Source organism: Petaurus breviceps, unplaced genomic scaffold (genome assembly GCF_028583685.1).
Source record: "Petaurus breviceps papuanus isolate PSGF00001 unplaced genomic scaffold, PetGlider_PUasm1.0 91133, whole genome shotgun sequence".
In the NCBI taxonomy this organism is placed as follows: Eukaryota; Metazoa; Chordata; class Mammalia; order Diprotodontia; family Petauridae; genus Petaurus; species Petaurus breviceps.
In genome coordinates, this window is record NW_027187419.1 from 19,259,194 (window position 1) to 19,274,927 (window position 15,734).

Sequence of the window (15,734 nt, forward strand, 5' to 3'; positions counted from 1 at the left end):
AGGACAAACTTCATGTAGAAGAAGGCTATTGAAAGTTTCTTGAAGGTTGTTTTTTGAAAGATTTAAGATATTCTAAGAGGTGGAGGTGATGAAGCAGTGCATCAGAGATGTGGGGGACAGCCAGTGAAAATGTACAGAGAGGAGAAGGAAAAAGCATGTGTTTAAAACTGCAGACCAATGTAGCTGGTTTGCAAAGGAAAAAGAGAGTAATCTATAAGACTGGAAAGGTAGAAAGTGGCTAGGATGTGAAGAGATTTAAAGGTCAAACAGAAGAAGTTATATTTTAGCATAGAGGAAATGGGGAACACTGGATTTATGGATCAGAGAAATGACATGATCCAATGTGTGCTTTAGGAAAATCACTTTGGTGGCTGTAGACGATGGATTCAAGTGGGCAGAAGCTGGAGGCAGAGAGACCAAGTGTAATAGCAAGCACCCTAGCATACCCAGGATGGCCTGCTAGCACAGGTTCCTTTGATCTGCCTTATAAAGGATACAGCTTTAAAGAGATTAACAATCCCACTTTAATGACAATAAAAGAAGTGAGTATAGCAGAGAGATTAGCACCAAGACCAACAGACAGGGCTTCAGCTGTCTGATCATAGCAATATTGCTATACACTTTACATATGTTACTGGATCAAGGGAGCACAGACTTCCAAACAGTTGGGGGGTGGGTGGGTCTGAAAATACAGTTACTCAGAGTCTCAGTTTTGACCAGGAAATCAAAAGATCCTTCTCATGAGCAAACCCCCAAAGCAAAATGCCAACCTCCCAGAATATATAACAAAGACTTGGCCCCTAATTGACTTAGAGCCAGAAGGCACAAAACCTACTTGACTCAACGTAGCTGGGAATTATCAGGGTTCAAAGGAGATTAATCCTTCAGATGTTTACAATTTAGCCTGAACCTGGGAAACTGAGCTCCAAGAAGAAGAAGAAGAAAAAACAACAAAACCCCCACCTTGCTTGTGCTTACACCAAGTAGAAGCCTATTGCTGTAATCTAATGAAAGGTGATGAGGAACTGATCTAGGGTTGCATCTGTAGGAGTGGAGAAGAAGGCATGTATGTGAGAGATGTTGTAGAGACAGAAATGACAAGAGTTGGTGATTGATTGGATGCACAGGATGAGTGAGAGTCAAAAGTCAAGGATAATGTCAAAGTTGAGAAGCTGTGAGACTGGAAGAATTTGTAAAAATTCATTATGGGACTATTGTTAGTGTGATAAATTTTTTTTTCTCTCAGAAATTCATGCCTACCATCTATGAAATCCTTGAGGGCTTGTAAATTGCCTATATAGAGGAAACATCCAAGTAACCCAATTCTCAAATTCTTGAAATATTGAATAAATTAACATAGTAAATGGCCAAAAATAAAATCACTATGAAGAGAAAAATCAACTCTGCTATTTCCCACAGTGCCAATAAATCTGCTTAGTATGTCAATTTTGCAAACTAGGTTTTGAGACCCTGCGGAAACCAGAGAGACCCACATTTTATATTTCCCTCAAATTTTACCACAAACCACAACTTCTTGGGCAAAACAAAGTAGTCGAGTAAGCATGTTTACCTTGCACTGACTGAGAAGTTGAAACTTGTCTATAACAGATGACTCATCAGTTTAGGTCTATAAAAGTAAAGGCACCATTCCTTTGGCAAGACAGCAGCTTCCAAGTGTTAAAAAGCCAAGATGAAGCCAAGCGTCATAGCTGCCTGCTTTCTATTGAGCTGGACATATTGTTCAGCTTTCCCAGTGTCCTATGATGATGATGATGATGAGGATGATGATTTGACACAGGAGGACTTCCAGTTTGCAGAGGTAGGATATTGCAATGTTTTTGAACGTCCTATTAGCCTAATCTTTGGGATTATAACAGTCACTGTTTCTTTTCTAGAACTATTTGAAGACATACTACAATCTTTATTCTAACCCTGCTGGCATACTAATGAAGAAGACATCAAGCATTGCAGCAGAGAAACTTAGAGAAATGCAGTCATTCTTTGGCTTGGAAGTCACAGGCAAACTAGATGATGATACTTTAGATGTGATGAAGAAGCCCAGATGTGGGGTCCCTGATGTGGGAGAATACAACTTTTTCCCCCGCAATATCAAGTGGCCTCGGTTTGATTTAACCTACAGGTAAAATGCTAGATGGTTCTTCTTTGTCACTTCTTTGTTCTTTTTATGTTTAACTGTCTAATTTCAATCAAGAAACTCAAGTTAAAAGAAATGTAAGTAACATGTGTATCCCCGACAGAATATTATAATTTTCTAGTTAGTGTGTAAGATTCAGGTCCAAAAATATCCTGTGCACCGGTATTTCTTCCTAGCTCTGTGAAAAGATCATAACATGAAATTGCCTTATATTTTGAAATAAAACCATAATGTATGTGAAAAGTCTTTTTTTCTCTAAAAGTAACAAAATATTCTTTTGAGAATCACTATAATTCATTACAGACATAGGAGACATAGGAAGATGTGCTTTACAAATGTGTGACAGACATCACACCAATTTACTATGATAGTGCAGAAGGCAGAAAAATGAACTGTTTCCTTTTTAGGAAACTTGTAGCTGTTTAAAGTCTCTTCCGTATCAATGGAAACCCCCAAACTTCTGGATGCAAAATGAAAAGTTCCATAAAACATCTGGAGCCATTGTCTACATGATGGTAAACATCTGCCTACTTAGAAGTGTACAGATGTTGGAATTTTTCACTTTCCACCAACTAGTTTGAAATCATGTTTACCAGGGCCCTTTACTCATTTTTGAATAAAACCCTGGGAATCAAGAGCTACTTTGAAGAAATAGAGAGCTCTGTCCAGTGAAATGTCTGGTAGCCTTCCAAGGAAGTTCATTCCAAAATAATTTGAACCCCAATAGAAGCTTGACTTGAGTTTCCTCTGATGAACAGGATCCTGAATTACACCTCAGACATGACCCAAGCAGAAGTGGACAAGGCAATAAGAAAAGCACTGAAGGTCTGGTCTGATGTAACGCCTCTCAACTTTACCAGGCTCCATGATGGTACTGCTGATATCATGATCTCCTTTGGAACAAAAGGTAAGAGAGCAGAACCACTCGCTAGAAATGCCTTTTGGGCTTTGGACCCTTTTTAAAATGGGATTCCTAACTTCTGCTTTGATTTACAGAACATGGAGACTTCTATCCCTTTGATGGACCTTCTGGACTTCTGGCTCATGCTTTTCCCCCTGGGCCCAACTATGGAGGGGATGCTCATTTTGATGATGACGAGACCTGGACAAACAGTGCCAAAGGTAATTTCATTCAAATATTTCAAACTGAGCAGTTAATTTAGAATGTGTATGTAGTCTAGTAATCCTAGGTTAGGCTAAAGACTTGGCCATTTTAATAAGAAATTATAGACATTTCAAGTGAATCATCATGCTTTACATTACCCATGTGTGTATACATATATACACTTATAGGAGGTTCAAGTGAATCATATTACATGTAAGTGTATGTGTAAAATATGATGATTCTCTTGAACCTATTAGTGTATATATACAAATATGCATATATGTACATGTATTCATGTGTATGTATTATATATTGTATATGTACATCTTTATACAGACCACTTTACCTCTATCTCTCTGTCTCTGTCTCTCATCTATCTGCTTACTTCGATCCTGTAAGAATCTGTGCTTGCATTGTAGATATGACTCTTCCACCCATCCCCGCAGTGCACAAGCTGACCACTTCCCCCCTGATAACTTAATAGATGACCTTCATGAGTAGTTGTGCAAGAAAAAAAAATCGCTCCCTGGTAGTCAGTCCCCTGGTGATATGCCTCTCCTCTTCCAAATTGGCGAGGTGATCCTTTGCTAACAAACATATTGTCTTTAATGATACCTGCGTGTGAACCTTTACCAGGTGTGTGGCCTCGGCCATGGCTTATGTTCCATTGGTGTAGCTTTTAAGAATCCCAGTATTTGCTGAAGATTGTACTTCTAAAAATCTAAAATTCTTTCAACCTAAATAACTCAGAAATCTTATTAATAAATATCCTTTTAAGAAATATTGGAAATAAAGGAATTAATTGATCTGCTAGCGTTATAAAAGAGAGCCATTGCTCAAAACATGTATAGGACCTGGCCCCTACTGTCCTGTTTCTCAACAATTACTTCTCTGGTAGGTATCTTTTTACTTACTGTACATCTTTATGTGTGCTGTAGGATCAAGAATGAAAGCTTGCCATACAAAGCTGAGGATCTTTTTGATGCTGGTTGCTTTGTATATAAAGCTGCACTGGGCTATGCAACTAGTATATACTTTCCACATCAAAACAGCACAGTTTTATGACCTCTTTAAAAGAGAGGTAGAAATTCAAGCTTTTCACACTGAGTTATTATGAACTAGTCTAGTTCAGGTATTTGCATTCAAATTTGGTAGCCAGAAATGATCATATAGTACACACACAAGTTGAAATTATTTAAATCAATTGATGTTATACTATTGAATGGTAATTATAAGAAAAAGGAATAAAGTGAGAGTTATATATATATAGGCAAGTAGGAGGTGCAGTAGGCCACTTGGTGGCTCAATGGATAGAGTGCTGCTCCTGGAGTCAGGCAGACTCATCTTCTTGGGTTCAAATCTGATCTCAGACACTTAGTAGCTGTGTGACCCTGAGCAAGTCACTTAACCCTGTATGCCTAAGTTTCCTCCTCTTTAAATGAGCTGGAGAAGGAAATGGCAAACCCAAACCCACATGAGGTTGTGAAGAGTCAAACATGACTGAAAAATGAGCAACAACAATAAATGTAAAAGAGAGGGTGAAAATATAAAGGTGTCAAAAAAGGAATGCTTCCATTCAATTTATTTATTTATTTAGCTTTTTGGAGGGCAATTGGGGTTAAGTGACTTGCCCAAGGTCACACGGCTAGTTTTTGTGTTAAGTGCCTGAGGCCAGATCTGAACCCAGGTCCTCCTGACTCCAGAGCTGGTGCTCTATTCACTGCGCCACCTAGCTGCCCCTTCAATTCAGTTTAAATAAACTTGTTTTAATTATGTAAACATATGTTGGTCAATATTACAGTCAAGTCATTGTGCTCTGTGAATAATTCCAAGATTAATAGTTATAAAAATAGTAATATTTTGTCAACAATAACAGTTGACATTTACATAAGGCCTTTAGGTTTACAAAACTTTTCTTAAAGGATAACGCTGTGAGATACAAAGTACAAATGCCACCGACCCCAGAAATAAGACAAAGTCACTTTTAGGGAGGCTAAATCAAAGTAGTACCTTGTTATGGGGTGGCTAGATGGCACAGTGAATAGAGCGCCGGCCCTGGAGTCAGGAGAACATTAGTTCAAATTCAGCCTCAGACACTTAACACAAAAACTAGCCATGTGACCTTGGGCAAGTCACTTAACCCCAATTGCCCTACCTTTCCCTCTCCAAAAAAAAAAAAAAACCAGCAAAAAAAAAAAAGTAGTACCTTGACATAGCATTAGGCTTTGGAGTCACAATATCTGAGCTTAAATCCCAGTTTTGAATTTGCTAATTATATGATTATATACAAGTTACTTATTTGATCTTCAGTTCCCTTATCTAAATGACTATAATAATAATAAAAATAATGATGATAACATTTATATGGTACTTTAAGGTATGCAAAAAGCTTTATAAATATTTCATTCTTTTCTCACCACAATCTCGTGAGGCAGGTGCTATTATCTCCATTTTACAATTTAAGAAACTGAGGCAGATAGTGGTTAAGTGGCTTTCTTGGTATCACACAGTTGGTAATGTCTGAGACAGTATTTGATCTTGGGTCTTCCTGATTACAAGTCTAATTCTCTGTCCACCACATCACTCAGCTGTATAATGATATTTGTACCACCTGCCTCATGAGGTTGTTTAATGCTTCATAGTTTTTTTAACGAGTTTTTATTAAGTGGGCTTGACTTTTTTTTTTCTTTTCTTATAGGATATAACCTGTTTCTTGTTGCTGCCCATGAATTTGGCCATTCCTTGGGCCTGGACCACTCCAAGGATCCTGGTGCACTTATGTTTCCCATCTATACTTACACTGGCAAAAGTGGCTTCATGCTTCCTGATGATGATGTGCAAGGCATCCAAACTCTCTATGGTATGTTATAGATAGACATGATTCAGAATAAGTGTATGTCTTAGTTTTCTAAAACTGAATAACTTTCTATCCACCCATATCAGTTCATCCATTAAATCTGGAGAGAATATGGTCACATTTTTCTAAAATGACCCAGAAAGTCTAAACAGAAAACCGTACCTCCCGAGCATTTAAAATTTTTTTATTTTGTATGTTGGTATTTAAAAATATACGTGAAGGGGCGGCCCGGTGGCTCAGCGAGTAAGAGCACCGGCTCCAGTGTTGGGATGACCTGGATCAAATCCCGGGCTCAGACACTCAGCACCACACCCAGAAATAACTGGCCGTGTAACCTTGAGCAAGTTACTTAACCCCGATTACTTAAAAAAAAAAATAAAAAAAATAAAAATAAAAAATATACGTGGGTGGTGGATAGAGCAGAAACTTTGGAGTTAGGAAGATGTAGGTTCAAGCTCTGAATCTAACACTAACTAGTTGTGTGATCATGGGCAAGCCATGTAAATTCTCAGAGCCTTATATAGCACTCCAGAATCATAAGTTATAGGTGAGTTTTCAATCTTCAACCTATGGGGGGCAGCTAGGTGGTGCAGAGGATAGAACACTAACCCTGGAGTCACGAGTTCAAATTTGACCTCAGATACTTGACATTTACTAGCTGTGTGTGACCCTGGGCAAGTCACTTAACCCAGATTGCCTTACCCCCCCCCCAAAAAAAAAATCTGCAACCTATGGAAGGGATTCCCTTACCAGGAATTCCCTATACCAAAGAAATCTCAAATATATAACAACCAAACCAAACCAACACATATTCTCAAACACAACCTAAATTTCATTCCTACCTTTGTATAATACGTACACATGTATGCTTTGCAATGTATGTTCTTTTGTACACAGTAATCTCATCTGATAGTCACCGTAACTATGTGAGCTAAGTCAGAGGGGTATTTTCCAGGGGAGGCAACTGAAGGTTGAGTGTTTTGCTCAGTGACCTACAGGTATTTGATGGTGAAAGTGGGTACAAACACAGGTTTCTTGGTTTTCCATGCAGTGCTTTTTCTACCATCTCATGTTGGGAGAGGGCTAAGTGGAAGGACTCATCAATAGCAGTCCTGTGGCTTACTGTAACAGGATGGTACTTTTTACATAAAATGCAGTCATTTCACATTAGAGAAACAGCAGCCATCCTTATGATTTAAGTCATTGATTTCAGGTCCTGGAGATGAAGACCCAGACCATAAACATCCCAAAACACCAGACAAATGTGACCCTGCCTTGTCACTGGATGCTGTCACTAGCCTTCGAGGAGAAACAATCATCTTTAAAGATAGGTAAGTACAATTTTCATCCAAACAATAACATTTGAAAAATACATCTGAAACATCTGCGGGTACAAACATATCTGTGTCAAGTTAAAAACATGCTGTCAAATTGGTGAAAAAATCCAATTTCTTTTTTTTTGACTTGTTTATTTCATTTTACTCTAATGGGCTAGAGACTCCTTTGGTTCCTTGAAGGCTTTGCCAGTGAAGCATAAACTTTGGCAGATCTTTCTACCTGGGACAAATGGATAAATTTTCTCAACATGGTCATCTATAAAATTATCTGCTAAGGAGGGTGCTGTTATATTAATGAACTCAAGTCAAATCAAGTCAACATGTGTTGGACACTGTGCTAAGCACTGGGAATAAAGACACCACACACACACACACACACACACACACACACACACACACACACACTCCAGAGTGAAGTCAAGGGTAAATTGAATGACTAAACTTTTCACTTTGTGACTGTTTGCTTTGGCATTAAATATAGTTACTGTTTACATCATTATGGTCTTTCTCAACAGTATTCCTAGATAAAAGGAGATAACAGTTCAATTTAGAAATCCTTCTTGAGTGGATGACAGGAGGCAAATATACTGCATAGGTGGTACATTAAAAAACTAGGTTCTGCGTCCATTGTTCAAAAGTATTCCTAATATGGAAAGTTTTTTCATTCAGGGAAGAAGAAATTATTCTTGGGAGGAAAAAAAGCTTATAAAAACATTTTAAAATGTGGTAGTGAAAAGGCAACATCATTTTTTCACTTCTGAAAAGACTTTTCATGAAATCCTTTTGTAGCTTTTTTGGTTGGTACCAGAGGCAGCTGGTGCTGAGGTGAATAGAATGCTAGTCTTGGAGTCAGGAAGGCACAAATTCAAATCTGACTTCAGACACTAGCTGTTTCAGACACTAGCTGGGCAAGCCACTTATCTTCTATCTCAATTTCCTCATATGTAAAATGGAAATAATACAGGGGCTTACCTCCCAGGGTTATCGTGAGAATTAAATGAAATAATATATGTAAAAAGCACTTAGTAAGTACAATGCCCGGCACATAGTAGGTGCTATGTACATGTTTATTCCATTCCATACCATAGGTACAAGGAGTGAATGGTGGATTAAGAGTCTGAGAATTAGGTGTCTGAAAACCCAGGTTTTTGGGTTTTGACTAAACAAAACCTTGGCTAAGTTACTTAACCTCTATGGGCCCTGTTACTTCAACTGTAAAATGAGGGGGCTAGACTGGATGGATTCTGAAGTTCTTTCTAGATTTATTGCTGTGATCTCAAGATCCTATCAAGTTCTGAAATACACAATAATCCTGTAATCATGGTACTAACATAGTACTTCCACTTCGCATTAAAAATAAAAGTTTTTCTTAAATAATGGAAAGACTGTCTCTTACGCTGACCGTCTAAGCATATTGAAGCTGAAGATGCACAATGACTTGGTGTAGATCTTCTGGAATAGCCAATGGGGACATCAACCAATCAGATAGCATTTATTAAGTGCCCACTATTTGTACAGGTACAGGAAAGAAGCGTTGTTTCATGCAACAGCAACTTTTTATTCTTGCCTTCCTCAGATTCTTCTGGCGTCTGCATCCTCAGATGATTGAGCCAGATCTGTTTTTAACCAAATCATTTTGGCCAGAACTTCCAAACAGTATTGATGCTGCATTTGAGAACCCCGCTCATGACCTAATATTCATCTTTAGAGGTAAGTCTTCTGCCAGTGAGCTTTCCCTGGCTTTTTCTTCCTTCTGAGTTTACACAATCAAATTCAAAACCACTGCAATTCTACTCCAGCATCTGCAGAACTTTGGGATGTAAATACTTTGAATTTCAGAAAGAATAGATGAAAACAATCTGATGACTGAGAGTGCCCAACACAATCTTGCTAATCCTCTCCAAATTTGACTTGTGGAAGATTCAAGTTAATTTTAGGCTACGGTGTCAAATTTTTCAGTTTAATTTAATCAATAGATCTTATGCTACTGAGTATTAATTACAAGGGCAAAGGCTTTTTAAACCTTGAAAAACAGAATTTCAGAATCACAAATTAGATGTCAGAGAGCCCTTACAGACCATTAGTTTAGTACCTTCATCGTACAGCTGAGGATACCAAAGCTTAAGGAAATTAATTGATTTGCCTAATCTCGCAAAGCTAATAACCTGCTTTCCATGGTACTATGATCTACTAGCTAGTATCAACCTATAATTTAGTATTAGGGCTATCTTGTTTGCAGATTAATGCAGAAATTTTATGTTAATTTCTCCCTAAATTTAATACATATGTGTGTGTGTGTATGTGTATACACACAGAAGAATGCAATAACAATTGGCAAAGCATGGAAACATTTGTGTAGCTGAACTCATAGGAAATTGGGAGGGTTGGATTTAAACTTAGCTTGAATAATGTTTGTAACTTCATACTTTCAGAGATAAGGTGACAAAATCCATGTGTTCAGGTCACTCATGGCTCCTCTTTCGTTAAATGACTGTACATTTTAAAAGATTCTCTTGGGATCCTGAAATGCTGTTCTTTCACTTACCCTAGGCAGAAAGTTTTGGGCCCTGAATGGCTATGACATACTGAAGGAGTACCCCAAGAAAATCTCTGAGCTGGGGTTCCCAAAAGAGGTGAAGAGGATAGATTCTGCAGTCCACCTTGAAGCTACAGGCGAGACCCTCTTCTTCACTGGAGATCACTTCTGGAGGTAGGGCAACCATCCTTACAGAGTCTTCTTTTCCATTGTGTAGCCTTCCCAATGTGAAAGTCCTTACATACAGGTCAGTTTAGTCTTTCACTAACAAAATTTAAAGTAAAAGGTGCCACATTTTAAAAAATGAATCTTAAATAGACAAGTCAATCAGGTGGGGCTGCTAAATTTTAAATTGTTCCCCCAGGAAAATGTAAACTCCCTGAGGGTAAGGAGTTTTTCATTTTGTCTTCCTATCCCCAGTGCCTACTCCAGTGTCTTGTACACAGAAGAAACTTAATAAATGCTGAATTGATTTAAAATACTACAAGTCTTTTAAAAAGGGTTCCAGAATAATTACATCTGACATGTCCATTTCTAAGCACCCTTAGTCCTTAACTATTGTCTACTAATTAGTTGCCTCAGCTACAATGCAGTTATGACTCCTACTTAGGCACTTTCATTCAATGTCAAAGCCTCCTTTTTTGTCCCTTTTAATCATTCCTTCCTAATTCACACTTCTCTCCCACTCCTTCCTAGCCATGACTAGTCATCATAGCACCTCTCTTTGGAACCCCCAAACTTGTCTGCTCTTTACCCATCTCTATCCCTTTTTTTTTTTTTTAAAGCAATCGGGGTTAAGTAACTTGCTCAAGGTTACACGGCCAGTTATTTCTGGGTGTGGTACTAAGTATCTGAGTCCAGATTTGATCCCCAGGTCATCCTGACACTGGGGCCAGTGCTCTTACTCACTGAGCCACCTGGCCGCCCCCATCTCTAACCCTTTTAGGCAACACCATTCGATAGTGCTGGACAGTAACAGTTTTCTATAAGGTCTTCAATTCAGAGTGAGTGCTGGTCCCATTGAGGAGTTGGGCAAAGAAAAAAAGTCCAAATGCCTTGGATGTTTGAAATTCCTTCATAGCTAGTCCCAGTTTTCCTTTGCTGGTATTATCTCCCACTAATCTTCTATTTGTTTGCTACACTGTAAGTTGGACCACTTAACATTTGTTGTTGTATTCTTCTGCCTTTGGACTTTCGTTATCTCAAGTGGAAAAGTCCTAGTCCCTCTAACTTTTCCCTAAAAAAATTACCCTGTATTCTTCAGCACTATCTGAGATGCCATCTCTTCTACCATGCCTTTCTTCATCACTCCAACCAGAAGAGCTCTTTCCCTATTCTGAACCCCCATGAAACTTTTGGTCTTCTTTTAGGATACTTGTCACACTGCCTTGTGTTACATTTAATGAACATTTAAATAGCTCTTCAAGGTTTCCCAAAGGCTTTAAATGCAATAACTCATTTGACTCTCACAGCAACCTTGTGAGAAAAGTTCTATTATCATTCCCATTTTATAGATTAGGAAAACTAGAGCTGGAGACTTTGTCCATGCTCTCATCAAGTTAGTAAATGTTAGAGGGAAGATTTGAACTTCAGGTCTAATACATTTTCCATTATTCTAAGTTCTTATTCATGAGCAGGCCATATCTCCCCTACTATGCTCCTTGAGTACAGAAGCCAGTTCTTTGTATTGTAGTTTTTGCCAAGCCTTGCATAGTTCTTTACACATAGTAGGTTTTTAAAAACTTTTTTGAATGAATTAATGAATGAATCTGCATAGCTTGGTAGGTCATTTTCAGTGGCATCCTTACAATTTAGATGTCTACCTAATGGAATCAAGAAAGGTCTCTGAGTCAGTTTGAAAAAAGTAGTTTTCAGATAGCCATCATAAGATCATAGATTTAGGGCTTATAGGTTCATAGATTTAGAAGTAGAAGGGACTATAGAGGTTGTTTAATTTAATCTCCTCATTTTACAGATAAGTAAACTGAAACCAAGAGAGTTGAAATGTTGAACCCGAGATTATACAATTTGTTAATTATCAAATCTCCATTGAGCAAACACTAAGTACTTTTTGTTGTTGTTTAGTCATTTTTCAGTCAGACTCTTTGTGACCACATTTAGGGCTTTCTTGGCAAAGATACTGGAGTGGTTCGCCATTTTCTTCTCCAGCTCATGGGGAAATCGAGGCAAACGGAGTTCAGTGGATGATCCTGAGTCACACAGCTTTCAAGTAACTGAACCTGAATTTGAACTCATGAAGATGAATCTTTCTGACTCCAGGGCCAGCATTCTTTTCACTGGGCCATCTAGCTTCCCCTATTACGTACCTGGAGCTGTATTAATATTTCTGGTTATTTGGAGTCAAATAGGGAACTCAATATCAAGACCTCTCAGTTTTTTCTCCTAATGCTATCCAGCTGATAAGAGATTTCCTTTTTCTGATTGCTGTAGCTATGATGAAACTAACCACACAATGAACAAAGGCTATCCCAGACTACTTGAGGACGAATTCCCAGGAATTGGTAACAGGATAGATGCTGTTTATGAAAAAAATGGTAAGTATTTCTACCCTATTCACTTTTTCAGTGAAAAACTAGTCCTATTTGTCTATATACATCTTCTATAAAATGGGCTTAACACATGTCTCCTGACTCTGGGGCTGGCGCTGTTACTCACTGCATCACCTGGCCGCTCCAGGTATCACAATTTAAATTATAGAAGGTAGAAAACACAGAGTTAAAAAATTACTTTGTGTGAAATAAAAATGGTAATAAATATTGGTTTCAAATGCTATAAATAAGGAAATTTATAACAATATGATAAACTAATTATTATGGTAAAATATATATTAATCTCTGCAGTTTACAGGGACCTCATTCATAGACTACCTTGAGCTACTAGCACGTTGGGTTCAAAAGGAAAAAGCCTTACAACAGCCTCATATTTGATCATTTGAAATTCCCATTCAGTAATTTCTTTCTTTATCTCCAGTTTTTCTATTAATCTCTTCTTTTCCTCTTCTTCCTTCTCTTTATTCCCCTTCTTCTTTTGCCCTCCTCTTCTTGTTCCTCCCCCTTCTCTTCTTTCTCCTCATCCTTTCCTATGACTCCTCCTCCTCATTTTTATTTTCTTTACCCTGCTCTCTTAACATTTTAGAAATAGAGCTTCAGATCCTAAAATGTAATTGTCATCACCAGAATCCAAGTTTGAGGAGCTAAGATCAGGAAGTTGCATGAGTTTTTTTTACTATAATTAGGACATCTGTAGGACACATGCTTATTTTAGAAATCTAGAATTGTTCTTGAATGTCAATGAATATTAGGCACCCGGGACACTGCCTGGTACATAGCAATATTTAATACATGCTTGTTGGATGAATTTATTTTTTAAAGAACAAATGAATAAGTACCAACCTATTTTATGGGACTTAAAAATTAGAAAGTGACTTTAAAGTATTATTTGGGGTGACTCATTTTTTCACATTGTCTAAATAGAATTCTTTCTCCCTAGGTTATATATACTTCTTTAATGGAGTCTTACAGTTTGAGTACAGCATCTGGAGTCAACGCATTGTTAGAGTCATGCCAACCAATTCCCTCTTGTGGTGTTGAATGTGGCCGTGTTTTTTTTAAAGTATAGTTCAATTTTTCACCCATGAAGAAATGTGACTACAGATTTTGGGGCCAACCCAGGAAAAAGCCTCATTCTGTCAGCAAATTCCCTATGAACTTTATTATTGAAAATGCACTGTATACATAGGGAAGTGGTAAAAATTTATGTCAGGCTGGAACTGCATTGTAGTTATTTAAACCAACGTAATTCTGTATCTCTGTGGTCTACCAGATGTGTTAAGTATGATAAACAGAAGCCCTGTGGAGAAAGGTTAACCATGGGAGGTAAAATGTCTGGAATGAGTATATTCTGGCCTACTTCCCAGAGGCTGGAAGAAACAATTTGATATTTTACCAATAACATTCTCAATTCTAAACCTGTTTCCCAATAGTTACTAGTGGGAAACTTAAGCAATCCCCATAGAAAGGCAATAGGGTTGTCTAAGGGTTAGGACAGTATATGAAAGTCGAGTCCTGGCTTCTGTTTTATTTCAGTCATACAAATGACCCAGAGGGTTAATTTCAGTAGGCAAATGCTATCCTTTGGAAGAAAAGAGCCAATGAGCTATCTGTGTTTTGTAAAATACTTTAGGTCTTTTTATTTTAAATGTTTTATTGATGCTTTTTTATATCACAGTTATTTCCCAATAATGTTCCTTATTAAGAGAACCCTCCCTTATGACAAAGAAAAACAGTTAAGCAAAACAAAACAACATAGTAATTGCATCTGGTATGGTATGCAACATTCCATATTCAGAGTCCCCTACTACTCTACTGAATGGAGGGAAGTATGTTTTATCTTCTAGATACTATGGTCCTCTAGATGCAAGATGAGTCACTGCCTTTGAATTCCCTTAGATCTCTTTAGATTCACAAGATGGAATATAGCCTTAATGGTCACTATAGATAATTTAAGCCAAAAAGAAAAAAAGAAATCACTACCTTCCATCTTTTGGGTATTTTAGGGAAAAGTAGTTGTGGTTTTGTATATTTTAAATAAGTAATTGCCTCAATTGTCTACTGCATCAGGAATGTGTGGACACAGTCCTTGTTTAGACCTTTTACTCTGTGATAAAATTTCCTTTATAGATTGAAAATGACAACTGGAGATATCCAATATAACAATGAAAATTATGGCAATCTAGGAAAGGTTCATGAAGCTAGAAAATCTTGTGGTTTAAAAAAATGGATAAAGAAGAAGTAGCATTACATTTTTCAAATGCACTTGGAAAGTTCACAATAAAATTGATTTAACTCTAAATAATATTGTTAAATAGTATTTTTTCCTGTAGCTATATCTTCAACTTCCCCCCACCTCCACAAATTTGGTGTCTATTTTCTATACCTGTTCACGAAAGTTTCCACAGTCAACATAAGGAATATATAACAGTTAATATTTTTATTTCTTTAAAAGTAAGACTCAGTAACCAGTGTGGAGGCCAGTATCTGTAACCCCTTCTGCCAGAGTGACTGAGGCTAGGGGATCACTTGAGCTCAGAGGCTTCAGAGCTGCAGTGGGCTGCACTGTTAGTATATTGGGGGAGAGATCAGGTTGCTTAAGGAGGGATGAAGTAACTTAGATTGTAAATGAAACGGGTCAAACCACCTGTGCAGATCAGAATGGGGTTGGGTCTGTGAGAGACCCCACACAATTTTGGAAAGATAGGAAGCAAAACCCAAAAGAGTAAGACAGCATCAGAGTAAAGAACATATTCAGGTTTGTGTCACCTTTCTTGCCAGACAAACTTCTGATAATATGATGAAAATGAATGAACTGTGAGAACCTGGGAAAGTCTGGACTCTGCTGAGGTTGAGAAACAGTTACATGGTTCTCTTGCCTGAGGCTTTTCTATTCTGAGTGTTTTTTGGTGGTGGAGCATGAGAACACCTAGACTAGGAGTCAGGAGACCCATCTCTGTTCCTAAATACTTACTTAGGTGACTTTGAGGAGGCTACTTACTTCTCTTGGCCTCAGTTTCCTCATTTGTAACATGAAGGGGTGGGACTAGATGACCTCTAAGTTCCCTTCCAGCTCAGTCTGTAATGCAAGGATAAGAAGTAGGAAGAACAAAGACCACTCAAACCAGTCCCTACAGCCACACAGTTCAATTATGTTCCCTTTCCCTTTGCCAC

At 37.9% G+C, this 15,734-nt stretch overlaps 1 protein-coding gene across 1 annotated transcript; it reads left to right on the forward strand.

Annotated features, from left to right (window-relative positions):
* The first annotated feature begins 1,690 nt into the window (after positions 1-1,690).
* MMP13 (matrix metallopeptidase 13) lies at positions 1,691-14,771 on the forward strand. Its single transcript, XM_069080843.1, has 10 exons — positions 1,691-1,819; positions 1,896-2,140; positions 2,914-3,062; positions 3,152-3,277; positions 5,959-6,120; positions 7,331-7,448; positions 9,031-9,164; positions 10,005-10,164; positions 12,442-12,545; positions 13,501-14,771. Exons 1-10 carry the CDS (start codon positions 1,691-1,693, stop codon positions 13,599-13,601), a joined length of 1,428 nt encoding a protein of 475 aa, XP_068936944.1. The 3' UTR covers positions 13,602-14,771.
* The last annotated feature ends 963 nt before the right edge of the window (positions 14,772-15,734 follow it).